The 16,375-nt window shown below is 63.4% G+C and overlaps 2 protein-coding genes across 3 annotated transcripts in view; one reads left to right on the forward strand and one right to left on the reverse strand.

Moving 5' to 3' along the window:
* Positions 1-1,345: 1,345 nt before the first annotated feature.
* Positions 1,346-16,375, reverse strand: part of CAMK2B (calcium/calmodulin dependent protein kinase II beta) — a 94,851-nt gene continuing 79,821 nt past the window's right edge. The window contains exons 14-24 of one of the 2 annotated variants that reach the window (XM_058534735.1): positions 15,722-15,762; positions 15,496-15,567; positions 14,024-14,068; positions 12,354-12,402; positions 10,760-10,873; positions 10,319-10,399; positions 8,966-9,079; positions 4,241-4,316; positions 3,966-4,060; positions 3,451-3,685; positions 1,346-3,239 (exon numbers count right to left, since the gene is read on the reverse strand). In XM_058534735.1, coding sequence (XP_058390718.1) covers positions 3,453-3,685; positions 3,966-4,060; positions 4,241-4,316; positions 8,966-9,079; positions 10,319-10,399; positions 10,760-10,873; positions 12,354-12,402; positions 14,024-14,068; positions 15,496-15,567; positions 15,722-15,762 — 920 coding nt within the window. In that variant the 3' untranslated portion in view covers positions 1,346-3,239; positions 3,451-3,452. The remainder of the gene's footprint in view (positions 3,240-3,450; positions 3,686-3,965; positions 4,061-4,240; positions 4,317-8,965; positions 9,080-10,318; positions 10,400-10,759; positions 10,874-12,353; positions 12,403-14,023; positions 14,069-15,495; positions 15,568-15,721; positions 15,763-16,375) is intronic. The other variant, XM_058534734.1, reaches the window with a different exon arrangement.
* OGDH (oxoglutarate dehydrogenase) overlaps positions 10,790-16,375 on the forward strand; it is a 385,968-nt gene continuing 380,382 nt past the window's right edge. Inside the window, exon 1 of the mRNA XM_058534728.1 lies at positions 10,790-10,796. The gene's annotated coding sequence lies outside the window, so the exon portion shown is untranslated. The remainder of the gene's footprint in view (positions 10,797-16,375) is intronic.

Genomic DNA, 16,375 nt, shown 5'->3' on the forward strand with positions numbered 1-16,375 from the left:
CTGTTTTGAAGCCCACGTTTCTGTCCCAGGAAAGCACAAAGCATAAGGTACAGACAGGCAGTGGCAGGGCCTAGGGATCAGGTGTGGAGGGGAGGTTGCCCATCACGTGAGATCCGGGGTACTGGCAGGGCTGCCCAGGCCCTGTCTGGGAGGGAGAAGGGCCAAGAGACCTATGAAAGGGCCAGCAGAGCACAGGGTAGGCCCCAGCAGCCCTCACCTGTCTAGGCCTGAGTGTCTGCAGCCATGCGGTCAGGTGGCCTTAGGGCCAGGCAGCCATACAGCCATGTGGTCAGGTGATCAGGCAGATCAGATGGCCATGTGGTCAGGGGGGGCCATGCAGTCAGGTGGCCACATGGCCACGCAGATGTGTGGTCTTGCAGCAATGTGGTCGTCGCTAACAGCCGGCACAGGCGGGGGGGCGGGGGGAGGGGGGCTGTTCCCAAGGGAGGCCCCGGCAGGCTTTGTGGCTCCATGGTATAGGGGTACAGTGGGCAGCTGTGTGATGCCTCCCTCCTGAAGGACAGGCCAGGGGCACGGTGGGTGGGGCAGAGCCTGAGGACAGAAAAGGCCCAGGCAGGGGAAATCACAGGGTAAAAGGTTTGCTCCCGTGCTGGGGCCAAGCTGCAGAGGGATGGCCTGGTGGGGAGCACCTGGCTGTGCCGACCCTGGGCCTTGAGCCCTCCCTCCCCTCAGTCCAGGCGATCTTTGTACCTGGTGTCCCTCTGTTTCCCAGATCTACAGGCTCTGGGCTGCTGTTTGAGCCTCCTCGGGGAGCCTTTCCAGGCCCCTGTTGTCATCGCCTGCCATGTCATCTTTTTGCATCCCAGCAGCCACTGCTCCGCTGTGCCTGACATGTTGCCGTCCGTGGTGGGCTGTGTGCTGTCTGCACAACCTAGTGTGTGGGCCCATGGATCAGGCCCAGGTGGCCATGGGCACCACACGCCCCAAGAATCTGTGGCCACACGGTGAGCGCAACGCGCAGGTGGAATGGACGAGTGGAGGGAGAGAGTCAACAGGACAGTCAGGGCTCAGTCCTGGGGCTCTTCCCACCAAAAACTGCCCACCCGGCCTCCTCTTTAAAGGCCACTGGGGTGACTGGAGAGCTAAGGGCGTTGGGGCTCAGGGGCTGGTTTTGGTTCCAGCATCCAGGGCCAACAGAGGAGCTGGGGGGACCAGAGGTGGGAGTGGGGGTGGCTGGTGGAGCTGTGGCCTGTGACCGCACAGAGCGGCCCAACCTGGGCACGCTGTCCACCCCAGCCGAGCTCAGGAAGGTCTGGTCTGGGCCTTCTGCAGCCCAGGCCAGCTCGTGGCCCACGTAGTAGAGGAGGGCCAGCCTCTGGGGTCAGCAGGGACCTGGCATAAAGCATCAGCTGGACCTGAAGCAGTTTGTCCTGGTTTTCTTTTATTTGCAGTTTCCCGAGACAGAACAAAATAATTTTTGTACACTTACAAGGCTCAGAAAGAAAAGACAATGAAACTCAGCAAAAAGAGAGAAAAGGAAAGGCCGGCCAGCACCACGGGCAGCTGACCCTGCAGGGCGGGCTGCTGCTGCCGCCACACGCGGACATCTAGCTAGAAGAGCAGGTGTGGCTTGCTCGTGAGGGGTCATGCAGAAGAACTATCCCGCAGAAAAAAATCCCCAAATTATCCCAGACAGGCAGCTTTGTGGAGATACCAGGAGGGGGAGAGAAAGAGAGGAGGCCCCAGGAGGGGAGGCTGGCCGGGCCACACGCTGTCCATGGTGAGCCCTGCCGCTGCCTGAGGCCCAGGGAGCCCGGCAGATGTTTACCCTGTGTCCATGGGTGGGGACAGCTGTCCTGAGCACAGCTGTGGACAGGCAGGTGAGTGTCTGTCGATGGAGAGTCCCCTTGGAGATCAGCATCCTGTGTCCTGCCTCCCACTCCGTGCCCTCCCTTGGCTTGATTTGTGTGGGAAGATAAAGAAAATCCTTGTTGAAAACAATGTGAATTGAAGGGGGGCAGGTGTTGGGAGAGAGTCCCTGCACTTCCGGGGTCACGGCCCCTGACCACCCCCAACCATAACCCAGCAGGCCGGGCCAGACCCATCTCCACCCTGGCAGACGGCCCTCGGCTCTCTCTGCGGCCATCTGACCACGCAGCCCGTCCCCGAGTATAGCCACAGTGACCACCACCAGCACGCAGGGGGACCCCAAGGTGAACCTAGCCTGCTGTCTCCACATCTCAGGGTCCCCGTCACACACTGTAGCCTCCTCGAGTCCAGTGCAGCCCTCTTTCCCTTCTGCTCCAGGTCCAGACTCCGAAAGCAAATACCTGCCTGGACCCCCACCTCAGCCGGGAGCCGGGGAGCCACTCATCCACCTTCTGACTCCTCTCTCCTTCCTGTGTCATGACCAAGCCCAGAGCCCTGGGGACTTGAGGCCCACGCCCCTCTGTGGCCTCACAGGCGGGGGCAGAGCAGGCAGAAAGGGAGAGGCACCCTGAACAGGAGGGAGGCCAACCCAGGGGTCCCCTCCCCACAGGCTGCAGCCAATGGTGTCCCCTCAGCACGTCTCTTGCCAGGTGTGAGGTCTGAAACGAAGATGTGTCCCCTCTGTGCCTGGCTGACCCCAGAAGGACCAGAGCTGCAGCCCTGGGCCTGTGGAGGCTTCTCAGATGGCTCTCTCGTCATCCTCTGCACTGCTCCTCCGTGCTGGGGGCGCCAGGACACTGGGCACGGAGGGAGCCCACACCTCTGCCCTCTTGGAGGAAAGGAAGGGAAGCAGGAGAGACGACAGCCACTCAGGCCCCCTGCAGCCCCACAGCCTCCCCTGACGACACCCGACACTGCTGACAGCAAGCCACGCGCGCAAGGCAGGGAGGGTGCAGACACCTTGGGGGCAGCGCCACCTAACAAAGGCTGTTCCATGGGCGACAGGCCGCTGTGGACAAGCTCACTGCCCTGGCCTGTCCCGGGGCCAGGAGCAGGCAGACACGCAGAGCTTGGGTGGGGAGCAGCTGGTTGGTTCGAAGCCCCACAAACACTAGTGCTTTTTACACCTTTTTCCACTGTTTTTTTCTGTTCCATCCAACATCAATTTTTGTGTTTGGTTGTCGTTGTCGTCTTGTTTTTAAAAAGAATTACATCTGCTCTTGGTTTTCTGCAGACACAGGCACCAGGGGAGGAACGAGGCAGACACAAACATGCGACAGGCAGGCCGTGCGCCCGGAGGGCGGCTGGGCTCCAAACACCGAGTCTGTCCCGCGAAACCAGCGGCAGCTCTGAAATGGGGTGGGCGCGAGGGCGGGGGTCAGCTACCCCAGGTTTGTCATCTGCAAAGTAGGCCCCAGGGCAGCCGGGAGAGGGGCCTGGGGCCCGACCCCGTGCTGTGCTCCCACCACACGAGGCCTTCCTTTCCACCCAGGAACCGCTCCCCGCTGCTCCAGGGGTGGCAGCCGCCCAGGCCACCAGGCCCCTCCCGCGGCTGCTCACCTTCACTGCAGCGGGGCCACGGGCGCGCCCGAGCAGTGGAAGTGCACATTCTGCCACTTGCCGTCACGGCGGTGCCACACGCGGGTCTCCTCGGACTGGCTGGTGCGGGGCCGGCCCTGCCCATCGATGTACTGCGTGAGGCGGATGTAGGCGATGCACGCAGCGTCCTCGCCAATGACGTGCACGTGTGGGTTCAGGATGGTCGTGTGGATCGGCTTGCTGTTCTTGGCGAGCACTGAGGGCAGGCGGGCGCTCGGCATTGCAGCGGCTCCCACGCCCCACCCCAGCCAGCCTGGCCCCCTCCACAGGCCCAGCCCCTCAAGTGGGCCCAGTACCCCCTCCAGCAGGCTGGTTCCACGGCTGGTGTGGCCTGGGGGGCTCTGCCACAGGAGGTGGAGGAGGGCTGACCAACCCTGCACATGGGTGAGACAGGACTTCCCTGGGCCCCTGACCGAGGGGCCCGTGGGCTCTCTGAGGAGTGCCGCCGTCATCCCCGCCCCAGCTCCCTCACTCACAGTTCTCAAAGTAGAATCTGTGGAAGTCCATCCCTTCCACCAGGTTGCCCAGAGCTTCAGGCTCAAATGAGGTCAGGCCTGGGTCGCAGATTTTCCTGGGGGGCAGACCCAGGTGAGGAGGGGTCCCTCTGAACCCGCCTGGAGTGGGCCCCCACCGTGTCTGTCCCCTTCCATCCACCCATCTCCCTGTGGGGAAGCCGGCAGCATAGCCAAGGGGTGGCCCCCACAGCCCACCCGTGGCTGCCCAAGGACCCAGCCCAGGGACCCCGACTCACGCGTAGGCCTCAAAGTCGCCGTTGTTGACAGCCTCGATGAGCTGCTCCGTGATCTTGATGATCTCCTGCTTCCGCGCTGCAGGGAGACACAGCGCCCAGTGACCTGCGGACCACTCTCAGCAGCCCTGGTAAGGGGCCTGGGGTAGAGCACCCCGGCCCCCCAACCCGCCTGCCTCTCCTCTCCAGGAGGGACCCTGACCCCCTGCCCAAACTGTCCAGCTCAGACTGCTCCCTCCAAGGCCACCAACAGCTTCACAGTTGCAAGTCCAACAAGCTTCTATGTTATCTGTCTTAAGTAAAACATCTCTAAATGATAGAAATACTCCATCCACAGCACAAACTGTGTCTGGAAAACGCAGAAAGAGGAAGCAAAGCCTACCACAACCCACTTGCGCCCGGCCCCCCGCCCCCCCCGCCCAGTCCCCAGGCCATGTACCCAGGCCCTCTGCAGCCGGGACACTGTGACTAGCCTTCCTGGCTTCTGCCCACCAGGCTCTGCTCACGTATCCTTCGATCGCATCCAACAACTCTCTAGGGGTGTCTACTAAAGGCTGCTCTCGAAGCAGGGAGGGGATGGGGGCTTCAGGCGAGGCCTCCACACGAGGGCCCCGGAGCAGGGCTGCAGAGGGCCAGGCAGAGCGGAATAGAGTCCGGAGCCTCACCCCTTCTCTCCCTGGAAGCCTGCAGCCGGCTGGCCTCCCACCTCCTCCAGTCTCCACCTGTTTGCAGTTCTGGGCCCACGTGCCCGCCCTCCAGCGTCACTGCCCAGCCTGCACCCTCCACCCCGGCCTCCTCTGGGCTCCTGCCCCCTTAGCGTCTGCTCCTAGACAGGCCAGCCCCAGGGTGCTCGCCTGGGGGCCCCCTTTGTCTCTTTATGATTTATTTTCATGCAAAATATTTTAAACATATGGAAGAAGCAGAGAGAATAATACAGCCCACACCCTGCTCGTCGAAATCGGTATGATTTTCATCTTTGCTGTAGATGTTTTTTACAGAAATAAAACCTCACAGATATAGCTGCAGATGCATATGTTCCCCTCAATCTGTTCTCACTCACTCGCACCAGAGAAGTACTGCCCTGAGTTAGGTGCTTAACCACTTCCATGCAGATATATACACACCCAAGTGCACATACAACACACACACGCATGTGCACACAGGCACACACACACACATCATGGTGATTTCTTAAAGCAATAATGTGCCTGTGGCAAAACTGAGACCCAAGAAGTGCACTGAAAGCAGGATCCCGGAGCTGTCCCCACAGGTTCCCGCCCAGTCACAGCTACACCAGCTGTGCGTCCATGCACCTCTGTGCTGACCCGCGGGCTACATTCCCAGAGCTTGCATTGCTGCCTCTAACAGGGGCGCGCTTAGCCTTCTGAAGCTTGTGCCCACGCCCGCAGTGGGGCTGCCCACTCACCCTCCACCAGCTCCTGCAGCTGTCTGGGTGCTCCCTCTCCCTGGGGATGGACTGAGTCCACAGCAGAAGAGGCTGCGTGCTGCATGCGGGCCCAGGCGTGCCCATGCAGGTGCTAGGAGCCTGGGCTGTGCTGCACGGGTTCCAGACAGTGACGGCAGACGGAGCGCCACGACACCTGAAGAGATGGTGTGTGCATGTGTGTGCACATTAGGGCACTTGGGCTTGTGTCGTGGGAGTGTGGGCACGTCACACATGTGCGTGTTGTGTGTGTGTGTGCACGTGTGTGTGTGCTCGGACTGACCTGAAAGCAGGAGGGGGTTTCCCTATCTTGAGAAGACCCCCTCTGACCCGGCTGCACTTCTGCTACCATCTTGTTTCTGTTTCTCACTCAACTTTGTGTCTGGACTGCATCAGGCTTTGGGCTCAGGGCTGTCTCTGCAGAAACCCAGGACCCATGTCCACCTGCACAGCGTCGGGCGGCACGAGCTCTGGCCGGACACACGTAGTGCCTTTCTCGTCCTCACCCTCTGGGCCCCGGAGCAGCATCTGACCCTTCGGCTCCCACCTCCTCCTGCACCCGCCCAGTCACAATGCGCCTCCCCTCAGTGGCTTCCCCGGCAGCCCGCCCACCTCAGCGCGCTCTGCCTGGACATCTCCTGGTTACAAGCGCCCCTCTCTCCTCTGGGGCCTCAGCCACCCCCCTCTCCGGTTCACTTATCACCTTCGTGGAAGTGGCCTCAAGCTTCAGGCTTCGCTCTCCTCTCACTGCAGCCCAGCTTCCCCCCAACAGACGCCTCTGCCCCGGGGCCCCCCTGGGCTTGTGGAGGGTGGGTGCCTGCCCCCCGGCCACGTCCCTGCCACTCTCGTCAAGGAGAAGTCTCCATACACCCCAATACCCGAGCCCAATCTTTCACTTAATGAAGTAATACTGAGTGCTTTTAAATGAACTGAAATTTTAAATGGGCCTCAGTGTAAAGAAAAAGCATCAAGTAAACAGAAGAGATGTGTAGTCATAACACAAATCTCAAAGCCCGAAGACTGGGCGAAGCCTCTGTGCCCGCTCTGCAGACAGGGAAGCTGAGGCCACACAGGCCCCGTCACGGCCGAGGAGCCGGCCAGACGCTCCTGACCTGCAGAGCGGCTGCTGCCCAGACCCGGCCCTGCACTGCCATCCCGCCTCCCCAGGTGGCACACAAGCGAGGGGCTCCCCGGCTGGTGAAGTCTGTAAGCTGAGGACAAGCTGCCCCCCACCAGGAGGACAGAGCTGAGGGGCGTGGGCTTAGGAGGGGTCCCAGAGGTGAACTGGAGCCCCCACGCTCCCTCCGGCTCTCTCGGGGCGAGTTAACAGCTTGGAGACCCATCCACTGGCAGAGGGTCCAGGGGAAGTGCCCCAGGCTGGCCCCAAGCCCTGTCCCTCAGTTGCTGCAAGGGTGATGGGAGCCCCCAACCACCCCAAACAGACAGCTGCAGAGGATCAGCCTGGATTGTGCATAATCCCTGATTATGGAGAACATGGCCTGGGCCAGTGGGACCGACCCCATTTACACACTAAGACAGCTGGCTGGTGCATTCCCGAGAAAGGAGGAGACCCACGACCCACCCCAGGGATGGCCCCCTGCAGTCGGGGCCTCACTGCTGGGAGAGATGGACCCTGGTCCCAGAGTTGGTGGGGGGCACCCCGGCTCTGGCAGTCACCCACTCAGACCAGTTAGGAGTCAGATATCAACCCTGGACGGCCCCTCAGAAGTCCCTTCTTCGGGCTGACCCCACTCCGTTCCTTCACCTGCAGACCCCTCAACACTCAAAGAGCTGGGACGCTGGAGACTCAGGAGCACACCCAGGAGCAGGGACCCCGCTCCCTGAGGCAGCCTGGTGGGGGCTACCCCCTGCTCTCGGTCCCTGCAATGCTCTGAGTCTGCTCTCTGCCACCCCCAGGTGCCCCTATCCCCACAGGCCCAGCCACACCTGCCGGCTTCAGGCCCCCATGTCCCCCTCCATTCGATCCTGCTCATGGCCCCTTCTGTGGCCTCCACCTCCCCTACCAAACCTCGGCACAGACCCCTAAAGGGATAGACCTGTGTCACAGCCCCCCAAGCTCAGTGCTCACGACAGGTCCTGTCCTCAGAGCCCCCCACCCAGGCTGCTGTGCCCCTTGGGCGCTCCCCTCCACGTCTCCACGCCTCAGCTGCCTCATCTGTGAAACCAGGGGCTGTGACAAGACGCTGCACAAGGAGGGGGTTCTGACTGCCCCCACAGGCTCCCCTCTGTGCCCACCACAGCGTCCCCCCATCTCCATTACCAGTAAGACTCTAGTCTCTCACCGCCAACTTGCCTCCAATCCCCTCAGCCAGGCCTGGGGGGCCCAGCAGCCCCACGCTCACCCTTGCCCCTGGTCCCTCATCCCTGAGGCCAAGCACAGAGCACTCCTGATGGGTCACTGCTCTCCTAGAGGCTGTCCCATGTCCCCTGGCCAGGGGAAGGATTCAGGGTGCCTTTAGCCAGCAGGCCGCAGTCCCCCGCCCTCCCCCGACGGCTCCCATGGCTTCCGTCCCCTCCTGGCCCCCAGGCCTCGCCTGTCAGGGGTGGGTGGGGGTCAGCACCCTCCCTGACCCCAGCACTCACCCAGCCACTCCCCGGCCATGCCCGGCCCCTGGCCCCGAAGCCTCTCCTCTGAGACCGTCGACGCCACCCCCAGCCCGGTGTCTCCCCAGAGGTGGGGGTGGCTGCAGCCCTGGGGTGTCATCCATCCCTGTAAGCGATACTGGCAGGCAGTCGGCAGATGGGCTAGAGCGCCAGCTCCTCCCTGCCGGGCCCAGTGCCTACCTCCCCGCCCCCCCACCCCGCCCGCCCCGCCAGCGCCCCGCCAGCGCCCCGCGGAGACCGTGCTTCTCCTCCTCGCCCTCCAGCCCTAACATCAGCATCCAAGAGCACTGCCTCTCCACCCTCAACCCCAGCCAGGGCATGACCCCAGACACGACCCCAGCCACTCCCGACAGTGTCCACTGTCCCGCAGGGTCCAGTCCTCTCAGCTTCCAGGCGCCTCGTCCTCACTGTGGAAAAACCTGCAGAGCGCGGGAGAGCCTCCTTCCCTACAACAGGCCTCCACACACGCATGCCTTTAGCCACGAACTCCATTTTCTGAGGCCAAACGGCACCTTCATGTGGAATTCCCTGCGCCCTCCTTTCTGGTCCCACAGCTGGCCCCTTTCCAGAGCAAAGAGGCAGCGCACTGCAGCCAGGGGTCACAACACTCCTGTGAACCCCCAGGAGCACCCAGCAGGGCCACTCAAGGTGCTACTTACTCGGGGTGGGTGGGGGGCCTGGGAGAGCCGGAGACAGGCAGGGCTGGGGGCCCTCAGCTTCTGGGGTCCCCGAGCCCCTCCTCACTGTGTTCAGGATGTCAGAGATCCTGGGGGCTGGGGCGGAACAGACGAGACATGAACATGAGCCAGGCGGTGGTGGGGGGGAGGCATGCAGGAGAGAAAACTTGTGGGCTAATGAGCCAAGCCAGAGAGAATGAGGGGACATGGGAAGACGTGGGAGGACAGAGGGGGACAGGGAGGGTTGTGGGGGGACACGGGAGATGGAGTTGTGGGGGGACACGGGGGACAGAGAGGGTTGTGGGGGGAAGTGGGGGAACATGGGGGACAGAGGGGATCATGGGCAGATATGGGGGGACAGGGGGTCATGGGGGGAAGTAGGGGGACAAAGGAGACAGAGAGGGTTGTGGGGGGATATGGCGGACAAAGGGGATCACGGGGGAATGTGGGGAGACAGAGGGGGTCATGGGGAAGTGGGGAGACATGGGAGACAGAGGGGGTCATGGGCGGATGTGGGGGGACAGAGGGGGTCATGAGGGGAAGGAGGGGGACACGGGCGACAGAGGGGGTTGTGGGAGGAAGTGGGGAACACAGGAGTATGTGGGGGACGAGGGGGAGGCTCCAGGGGGAGGTGCATCTGCACCTGTCCGTCCAGGTGGGAGGATGGAAAGCTGCTGTGGGCAGAGGGTGCCCTCCAAGGAGAGGCAGCCTGGCCCACTTGAAGACAGAGGATGACACTCAGCATGTGACTGCACCGTGTCAGCTTGACAGGTGCATGAAGGAATGAGTGAGTGAAGGAGCATCCAGAGGAACGATCCTGGCCCCACCGTGGAAAAGCCGGTCCAGCAGGAAGGCCAGGCCCTTTCTTCTCCCTTTAAGCCCACAGGCCCGTGGTCAGGAGGCATTCCTGTCATGGCTCCTGTCCATGGGCTCCCTGGGGCCCCGGCTGGGTGCTCAGGCTGTGGGGCACCGTGAGGCCAGTGTGACTGGAAAGGTCACGGCAGACGGCCTAAGGGAGGCAGGCAGCACGGGTGGGCGGCCTCAGAGGGATCCTGCCGGTTGCCCTGGGCCTGGGAGACCCTCTGGGGGAAAGGCCCAGGGCTGGACAGCAGTGCGGGCGGGAGGTGAGGAGTGAGCCATGGGGGGAGCTAGGCCCCCAGGGAGCCAAGGAAAAGCCGAGAGCTGCCCTGCAGAGTTAGCGCATGTGCCTAGACGCCCAGCCTGGACAGTTAGTCAGGCCCCGGGCAGCCCAGCCTGGGGCAGCTGAGGCCGTGCATGGCAGGGTGCAGCGAGCCACTCAGCAGCAGAGGCAGCAGGCTTGGGGGCACTACTTACACGGGGCGGGCAGGGGGCCCTCGGCTTCCGGGGTCCCCAAGCCCCTCCTCACAGAGCTCAGGATGTCAGAGATCCTGGGGGCTGGGGCGGACAGGAGGCAGACGTATGAGGAGGCGACACGGGCAGAGGCGGGAGAAGAGGAAGCGCCGCCCTCCTCCCCCCCCCGCCCCCTCGCCCCAACCTGCACCCTCAGCAGCAAGAAACCCCCAGACATGAGACGAGTGAGGCCTGAGTCTGCCTGCAGCTCACAGGAAGGTGGGCCAGGCAGGCCCCACAGGCCAGTGGAGAAGACCCACAGAGGAGCTCCAGGGACAGAGGCAGTCAGAGATCCTCAATGGGGGGGCTTTGGGGGGCTGGCCCTTGGCTCTCGAGTGTCCCCTCAGAGAGAGGCTACAGGCGCTTCAAGGAGACCCCCACAGCAGCAGGGGCCCAGCTACTTACACGGGGTGGGCAGGGGGCTAATGGGAGCTGGAGACAGGCAGGGCAGGGGACCCTCGGCTTCTGGGGTCCCTGAGGCCCTCCTCACGGAGCTCAGGATGTCAGGGACCCTGGGGACTGGGGTGGACAGACAAGATGTGAACAGGAGGCAGGCAACGGCGCGCAGGAGAGAAGGGGACAGGGCAAGGATGAGGGGGGTTCGGTTGGAGAACCTCAGCTTGCGGCCACCCAAGACCGTGGGGTGGGATCCAAAAGCTCCTGGGGGCAGCATCACCCCCGTGCGTGCCCAGGGCTGTGGATCACAGGTGTATGAAGCAAACACAGGACCCCGTTCAGGGCTGGACATGGGGCCTTCCTGGGCCGGCCACTGGGATGGGAGGGCTGCAGGTGGTGCCAGCCGGGGCCAGCAGAGGCCACGCCTGTGCCCGCCGGGACTTCTCTGCGTCTGATGAACGGCGCAGCTGAGGCAAGAGGCCCAGGGCCCCCCGCCCTTCAGTGTGTGGGCTGCCTGCCCGCAAGTCCACTCGGCGCCTTCCCACCCTCTCCCAGCCAGAGAAGGGGTGGCTTGGGGGTCAGTGTCGGGACGAGGCTAGCCAGGCCAGTCTTCTCCCCCACTGTCCTGCAGGCTCCGGCCATCTCAGGCCCCCCACACGGCCACAGCAGGGGCAGAACCTCGAGGTTCCTCGAGGACAGGGCATTAGGCAGGCCTGGGCGGCCTCCAGGCTGATGGCTCGGGGCCTGTTTCAGTCTGGGGAAACCACGCGACCGTCCGCTCTCCCTGTGTCCAGGGGCCAAAGCCCTGTGCTCACCTCTGCTCCGGGGTATGGGGGACACACAGGACAGAGTTGTTGCATCCCCCAAACTGGCAAAGTGGCTGGCTACCGGGCCCGGGGCAGCCCTGAGGGTGCTTGGGGCTTATCCCGAGAATGTGTGGCCAAGAGGTCAGGCGGCCCCATGCAGTGGCGGGTGGCCTGGGCTGGATGGAGTGGGGCGCCAGACCCCCTCCTAGGGGGGCAGAGAAAGCCGAGAGTGGAAAGGGGGTGCCTGGGGCCTCGGGGGCACAGGGAAGCCCACTGGCCAGCTCAGCGTGGGAGCCCTGAGTGTGGAGCGCACGCAATTCTCTGTAACCCACACTCCCACAACGAGCACACGGAAATGCCCAGAGCCCAGGAAACAACCCCCTTGCTGCGGTTCCACTTAACAACTACCAGCCAGCCAGAGTCACAAGTTTAAGGAACTTTAAGAGAAGAAACTGAGCAAATTCAACCACGAACTCTTTCCTCCATGGGAACTGGGAACCCGGCCCCAAAGTGAGTGGGGGACCACGTGGAAAATGGTCCCAATGCAGGGCGGTGGCTTCCTCACTGGTCAGGGCACCCGGGCGGCCAGACTCTGCTTGGACGCTGTGTCCAAGACTGTTCGCTGTGCGGGCCTGGCACCTGGCTTTGGTGTGCCTGAAGCTGCTGAGCAGGGTCAGCCCCAGAGGACACACCCACGTCGCAGACCCCCAGCCTCTTCCTGTCCCAGCTCCTGGACAAGGAACCCCGCCCGCTGACAGCCCACCTGCCGTCCACTGCAGGTGGGGAGCAGATGGTACCTTTTGTGTCCTCGTCTTCTATGGTGGTGTGGGTGCTGTCGGATGACTCCTGGGGAGACACGGGGAGGCAGCGGATCAGGACGTGGCCTCTGCCCCCAGACTGCTCCCATGGGGCTGGAGGCACCCCTCCGAGGCTGCAGGGCCCTAGAAACCTGCAGGCAGCACTGGAACTTCAAGCCGGCCCCCAGGGGTCACCCACCCCCAGGGCTCAGCCACTCGTGTCCCCAGAGGCTGAGGGCCTGGGCTTCACCTTCTCGCAACTAGACCTGCCAGGGTAAAGACTGTTGCGCAGACATCTCTCTTTAACAAGAGAGGAAAGCAGGCTTTTTGAAATTCCAAGACTCCAGGTGAAGCGGAAGGCACCCACAGCCTGTGCATTTTGGCAGACAGAGCAGGAAGTTTCCAGTAGGTCCTCAGAACCTCGGCCAGGCCCAGGCATAGTGCAGCTGCACCCACACCTCCTTCCCTAGAAGAGGGCCACCTGCCCTCCCAGGCCTGGACCATCCAGCCAGGCCCGGCCTCACCTCTCAGATGGCCTGAGAGGACAAAGAAGAGGTAGCAGCACCTCTGGCCCCACACATGGCTCACTGCCTTGCAGATAAAAAGCCAGGTGCCATCCACCTGTCACAGAGTCCCCAGGAGAACTGCTTGCTCCTCAGAAGGCACATCTTAACAGGGTCCCTGAGGGACCCCCCTCCAGTCCCGATTGGACACACTGCTCTGGGCCCTGGGCCAGAGATGGGGAGTTCTGCATGTCATAGGATCAGGGCTCACACCACAGCCCCAGAAGATTGTCTAGAGGCCCCTCGCAGGAAAAACAGGACCCTCACCCCAGACACAGGGTCTAAGGAACACCCATCCCTGGCCACGAGGTGAGGAGGACGTCCAGGCCCTTCCTTGCACCTTGAGTCTGGGTGGACTGAGAGGCATTGGCTGGCGGTCCCCCTGGTCCCAGCCCATGGTTAGGATGTGTGGGGGCCCTTTGAGGCCCAGGCCCAGTGGGAGTCTGGCTGCAGGCCTGGGAGTGGGTGGGGCGATGTTGGTCCTAGAAACACAGCTCGCCCCCCTGCCCCTCCCTCCCACCCCCCAGAGAGCCAGCCCCTTCCCTGGCCCCAGAGTAAAGATGCCAATGTGATGGGAGCTGATGCCAGAGCAGAGAGGAGCAGCGGGGGGGAGCAAGAAGCACTGGGGGCCAGGTGGCCGGCAGAGGTGAGCAATGGGTTAGGTCACGGGGTCTGTGCTGCTCCCCTCCTCCTCACCCACACTCGGGGGCGTGCTGGGCAGCCCATGGCAGCCCTTCTCCCCTGAGACCCTCTGAAGTGGGCCCTGCACTCAGCTGCTCCTGGCTATGCTGTGCCTGGCCACCGCCAGGACAGGATGGAGAGAGTGGAGCGCAGCCAGGAGGGTCCTGAGAAGCAGACCCCACTCTGGACATCAGGGAGCCCCAGCTCCCGTGTCTATGGTGGACTTGGTACAACCGTGCTTCCAAGGGCCACACCTGGGGCCTTTCCCCGAGGGAGCAGCCCATGGACCTGTGGGAGGGGTCACTGCACACCTGCCCCCCCAGCACAGGCTTCCCCAGGGTCAACGTCCCAGACCCTCCCCAGGCCAGGGGTCTGCCTTCTGCCTGAGCAGAAGCTCCCAGGCTGGAGACAAGGAGAGCGCAGTACCTTTATCCCGTCCACTGGGTTATGAATGACCGTGGTTTGAGGCTCCTACAGAAGAAGGAAGTAGAGGAGGAAAGAGGGAAGTGAGAAGAGCAGAGTGGAGGCCCCACAGCAGGAGCCAGGGAGAGGGAGGCAGCTGGGAGCAGAGCGGGATGCAGGGAGCAGATGACCAGCAGGGAGGAGAGCGGCTGGAGAGCGACCTGGATAGGGACCACACGGCTGGAACAAGCAGATCTGCCCAGGCGGTGGGCACCTGCAACAGTGGGTGATGGAGAGCCTGGGCCGAGGGCGGCCGTGAAAGCAGCACCCTGGGCGCCCTGCCTCGTGCCCTCCCCACCCTTGGCTGCCCAGACCCTCTGCCCTGGCACAGGTTTGAAGATGTCATCGGGGTGGGCGTGGCACATGGGATGGATGGGGTCCGAGACAGGGCTGGCTGCAGGCTGTCGTGTGGGAGCCCCCCTCCTGGGCCAAGGCCGCCCCCACGTGGTGGATGGCCATCTGGTAAGCCCAGCCGTCCCATGCACAGCCTGGGGCTAGGTCCCAGAAGTGGGGCCTGGGGCCCGTGGGGACGCCAAACGTGCCTCCAGCAAACTCAGAACCTGTGGACCAGCAAACCGCAACCTCTTGGGACGGCCTGCTCTACACGGGCCACGGTGGGCACACAGTGCCCCGGGCAGGAGGACCAGCGCCCCCCAGCCACAACCCTGCACCAGCAGCTGTGGGGCCTCCCTGGACAGGACCCCTCAAGCAAGGGCCAGAGCCAGCTGCTCTCTCTGAACTCGTGTCTGCCCAACCCGCCCCAGTGGGAGCCCCTGAGCCCCTCGCTGTGGGCACCAAAGGCCAGCACAGCCCTGGAGGTACATCTCCCCGCACCTGCCTTGGGGCCTGCAGGGCACAGACTCTGATGGCAAACCCCTCTGACTGCTGCTGGGCAGTCACCAGGAAACCTGCTAGGGAGTCTCTGTCTCCCTCCAGACCACTAGGTGAGCTCAGAAGCGAAGACCAGACTCTGGGGAGAAACCAAAGCCCCCACCTCCCAGATGGCGCGGCCCTGCAGTGCCCAAGAGGGCCTCCCCACCCCGGGCTGAGCCCCCTGCACAGCGGGCCTTGCCCGGGCTCTGCGTCTGCCTGTTGAGGGTGGAGGAGCCGAGGGTAGCACCTGGGTCCTGGGGCTCGGCTTCACAGGCCCCTTGAAGGCCTCTCACTGCTGGCTCACAAGTCAGCACGGGGTGGGGGAGCGGCAGGGCCTGTCCTCTGCACCAGAGGGGCTCCCCCGCACAGCCCTGCACCTGCCTGAACAGGGGGTGGCCCTCCCTCCACACCTGAAGGGCAGGGGGACTGGAGGGGCCAAGTGTCACCTGTCAGAGACAGGCTTGGGGCTGGACCCCACCTCAACCCCAGGCCTCCAGACAGGCGGCCACTACACAGCCAGGGTGCAGGAGGGTCGGGAAGCAGGGGGCTGAGGGGTTCAGTACCAGGGCGGCCGGAGGAAGCGTCCCCTTGGGGCTGGTGGCCGCTGCACTGTTTTTGGTGCTATTCGTCTGGGGCTATGGAGAGAAGAAGGGGAGCCATTAGGGGGAGAATGGGAGGACCACACCCCTCCCTGGGCCTGCCCAGTGTAGTGCAGAGGGGCCAGCAGAAGCCTGGGGGCGGGGCAAAGCTGCAGGCTCCAGCCCCCCAGGCCCCAGGGCCCAGCCTCACCTTGACTCCATCTGCCTTTTTGTTGAGTAGACTCTTGGCTGCTGCATTGGGAGGAAACAGGCATCATGAGTGAGGGGCCTGCATCCACTGCAACCCAATACCTTGGCAGGAGGCAGCTCAGGGCCTGAAAGGCTCTGGGGCTGTGACCTCTACCCCAAGAGAGAGCCAGTGGGCAGCCCAAGGTCCTGAGGTAGGGGTGGCTTGCCTGCCCAGCAGAGGACAAAGCGGATCTGTGCTCAGTTTTGAGCCAGGCTGTCCTGAGAGAGGCCTGTGGGGGAGGCTTGGCCAGGGCTACCCTTGTCCCCAGGACATGCCCTTCCCCCAGCCATCCTCCACGACCCTGGAGGACACTAAGATTTCTCCTCCCACCTGGGACCCTTGGCTTCCAGGCAGCATGCAGGCTCTGCTAAGAGGAAGGCAGGGCGCTGCCCCACCAGCCACGGGAACACAGGATAGACGGGGCACCAGGTTAGGCAGTGGGCTTCCCTCCGCAATTCTCCATGTTCTCGGGCAGGGGTGGCAGGGCCACAGCTGCCCACTCAACTAGGGAGGGGCTCTCCCAATCCCAGGTGCCTGCCCGCTCTCGGCCTCCTGGCCCCCTCCCTTGGCCAACAGAACTCAGAGCTCTGCCCCTATGGCCAGGCCTTGGGCTCA

The sequence above is a fragment of the Diceros bicornis genome, chromosome 41, assembly GCF_020826845.1.
Source record: "Diceros bicornis minor isolate mBicDic1 chromosome 41, mDicBic1.mat.cur, whole genome shotgun sequence".
Lineage (NCBI taxonomy): Eukaryota > Metazoa > Chordata > Mammalia > Perissodactyla > Rhinocerotidae > Diceros > Diceros bicornis.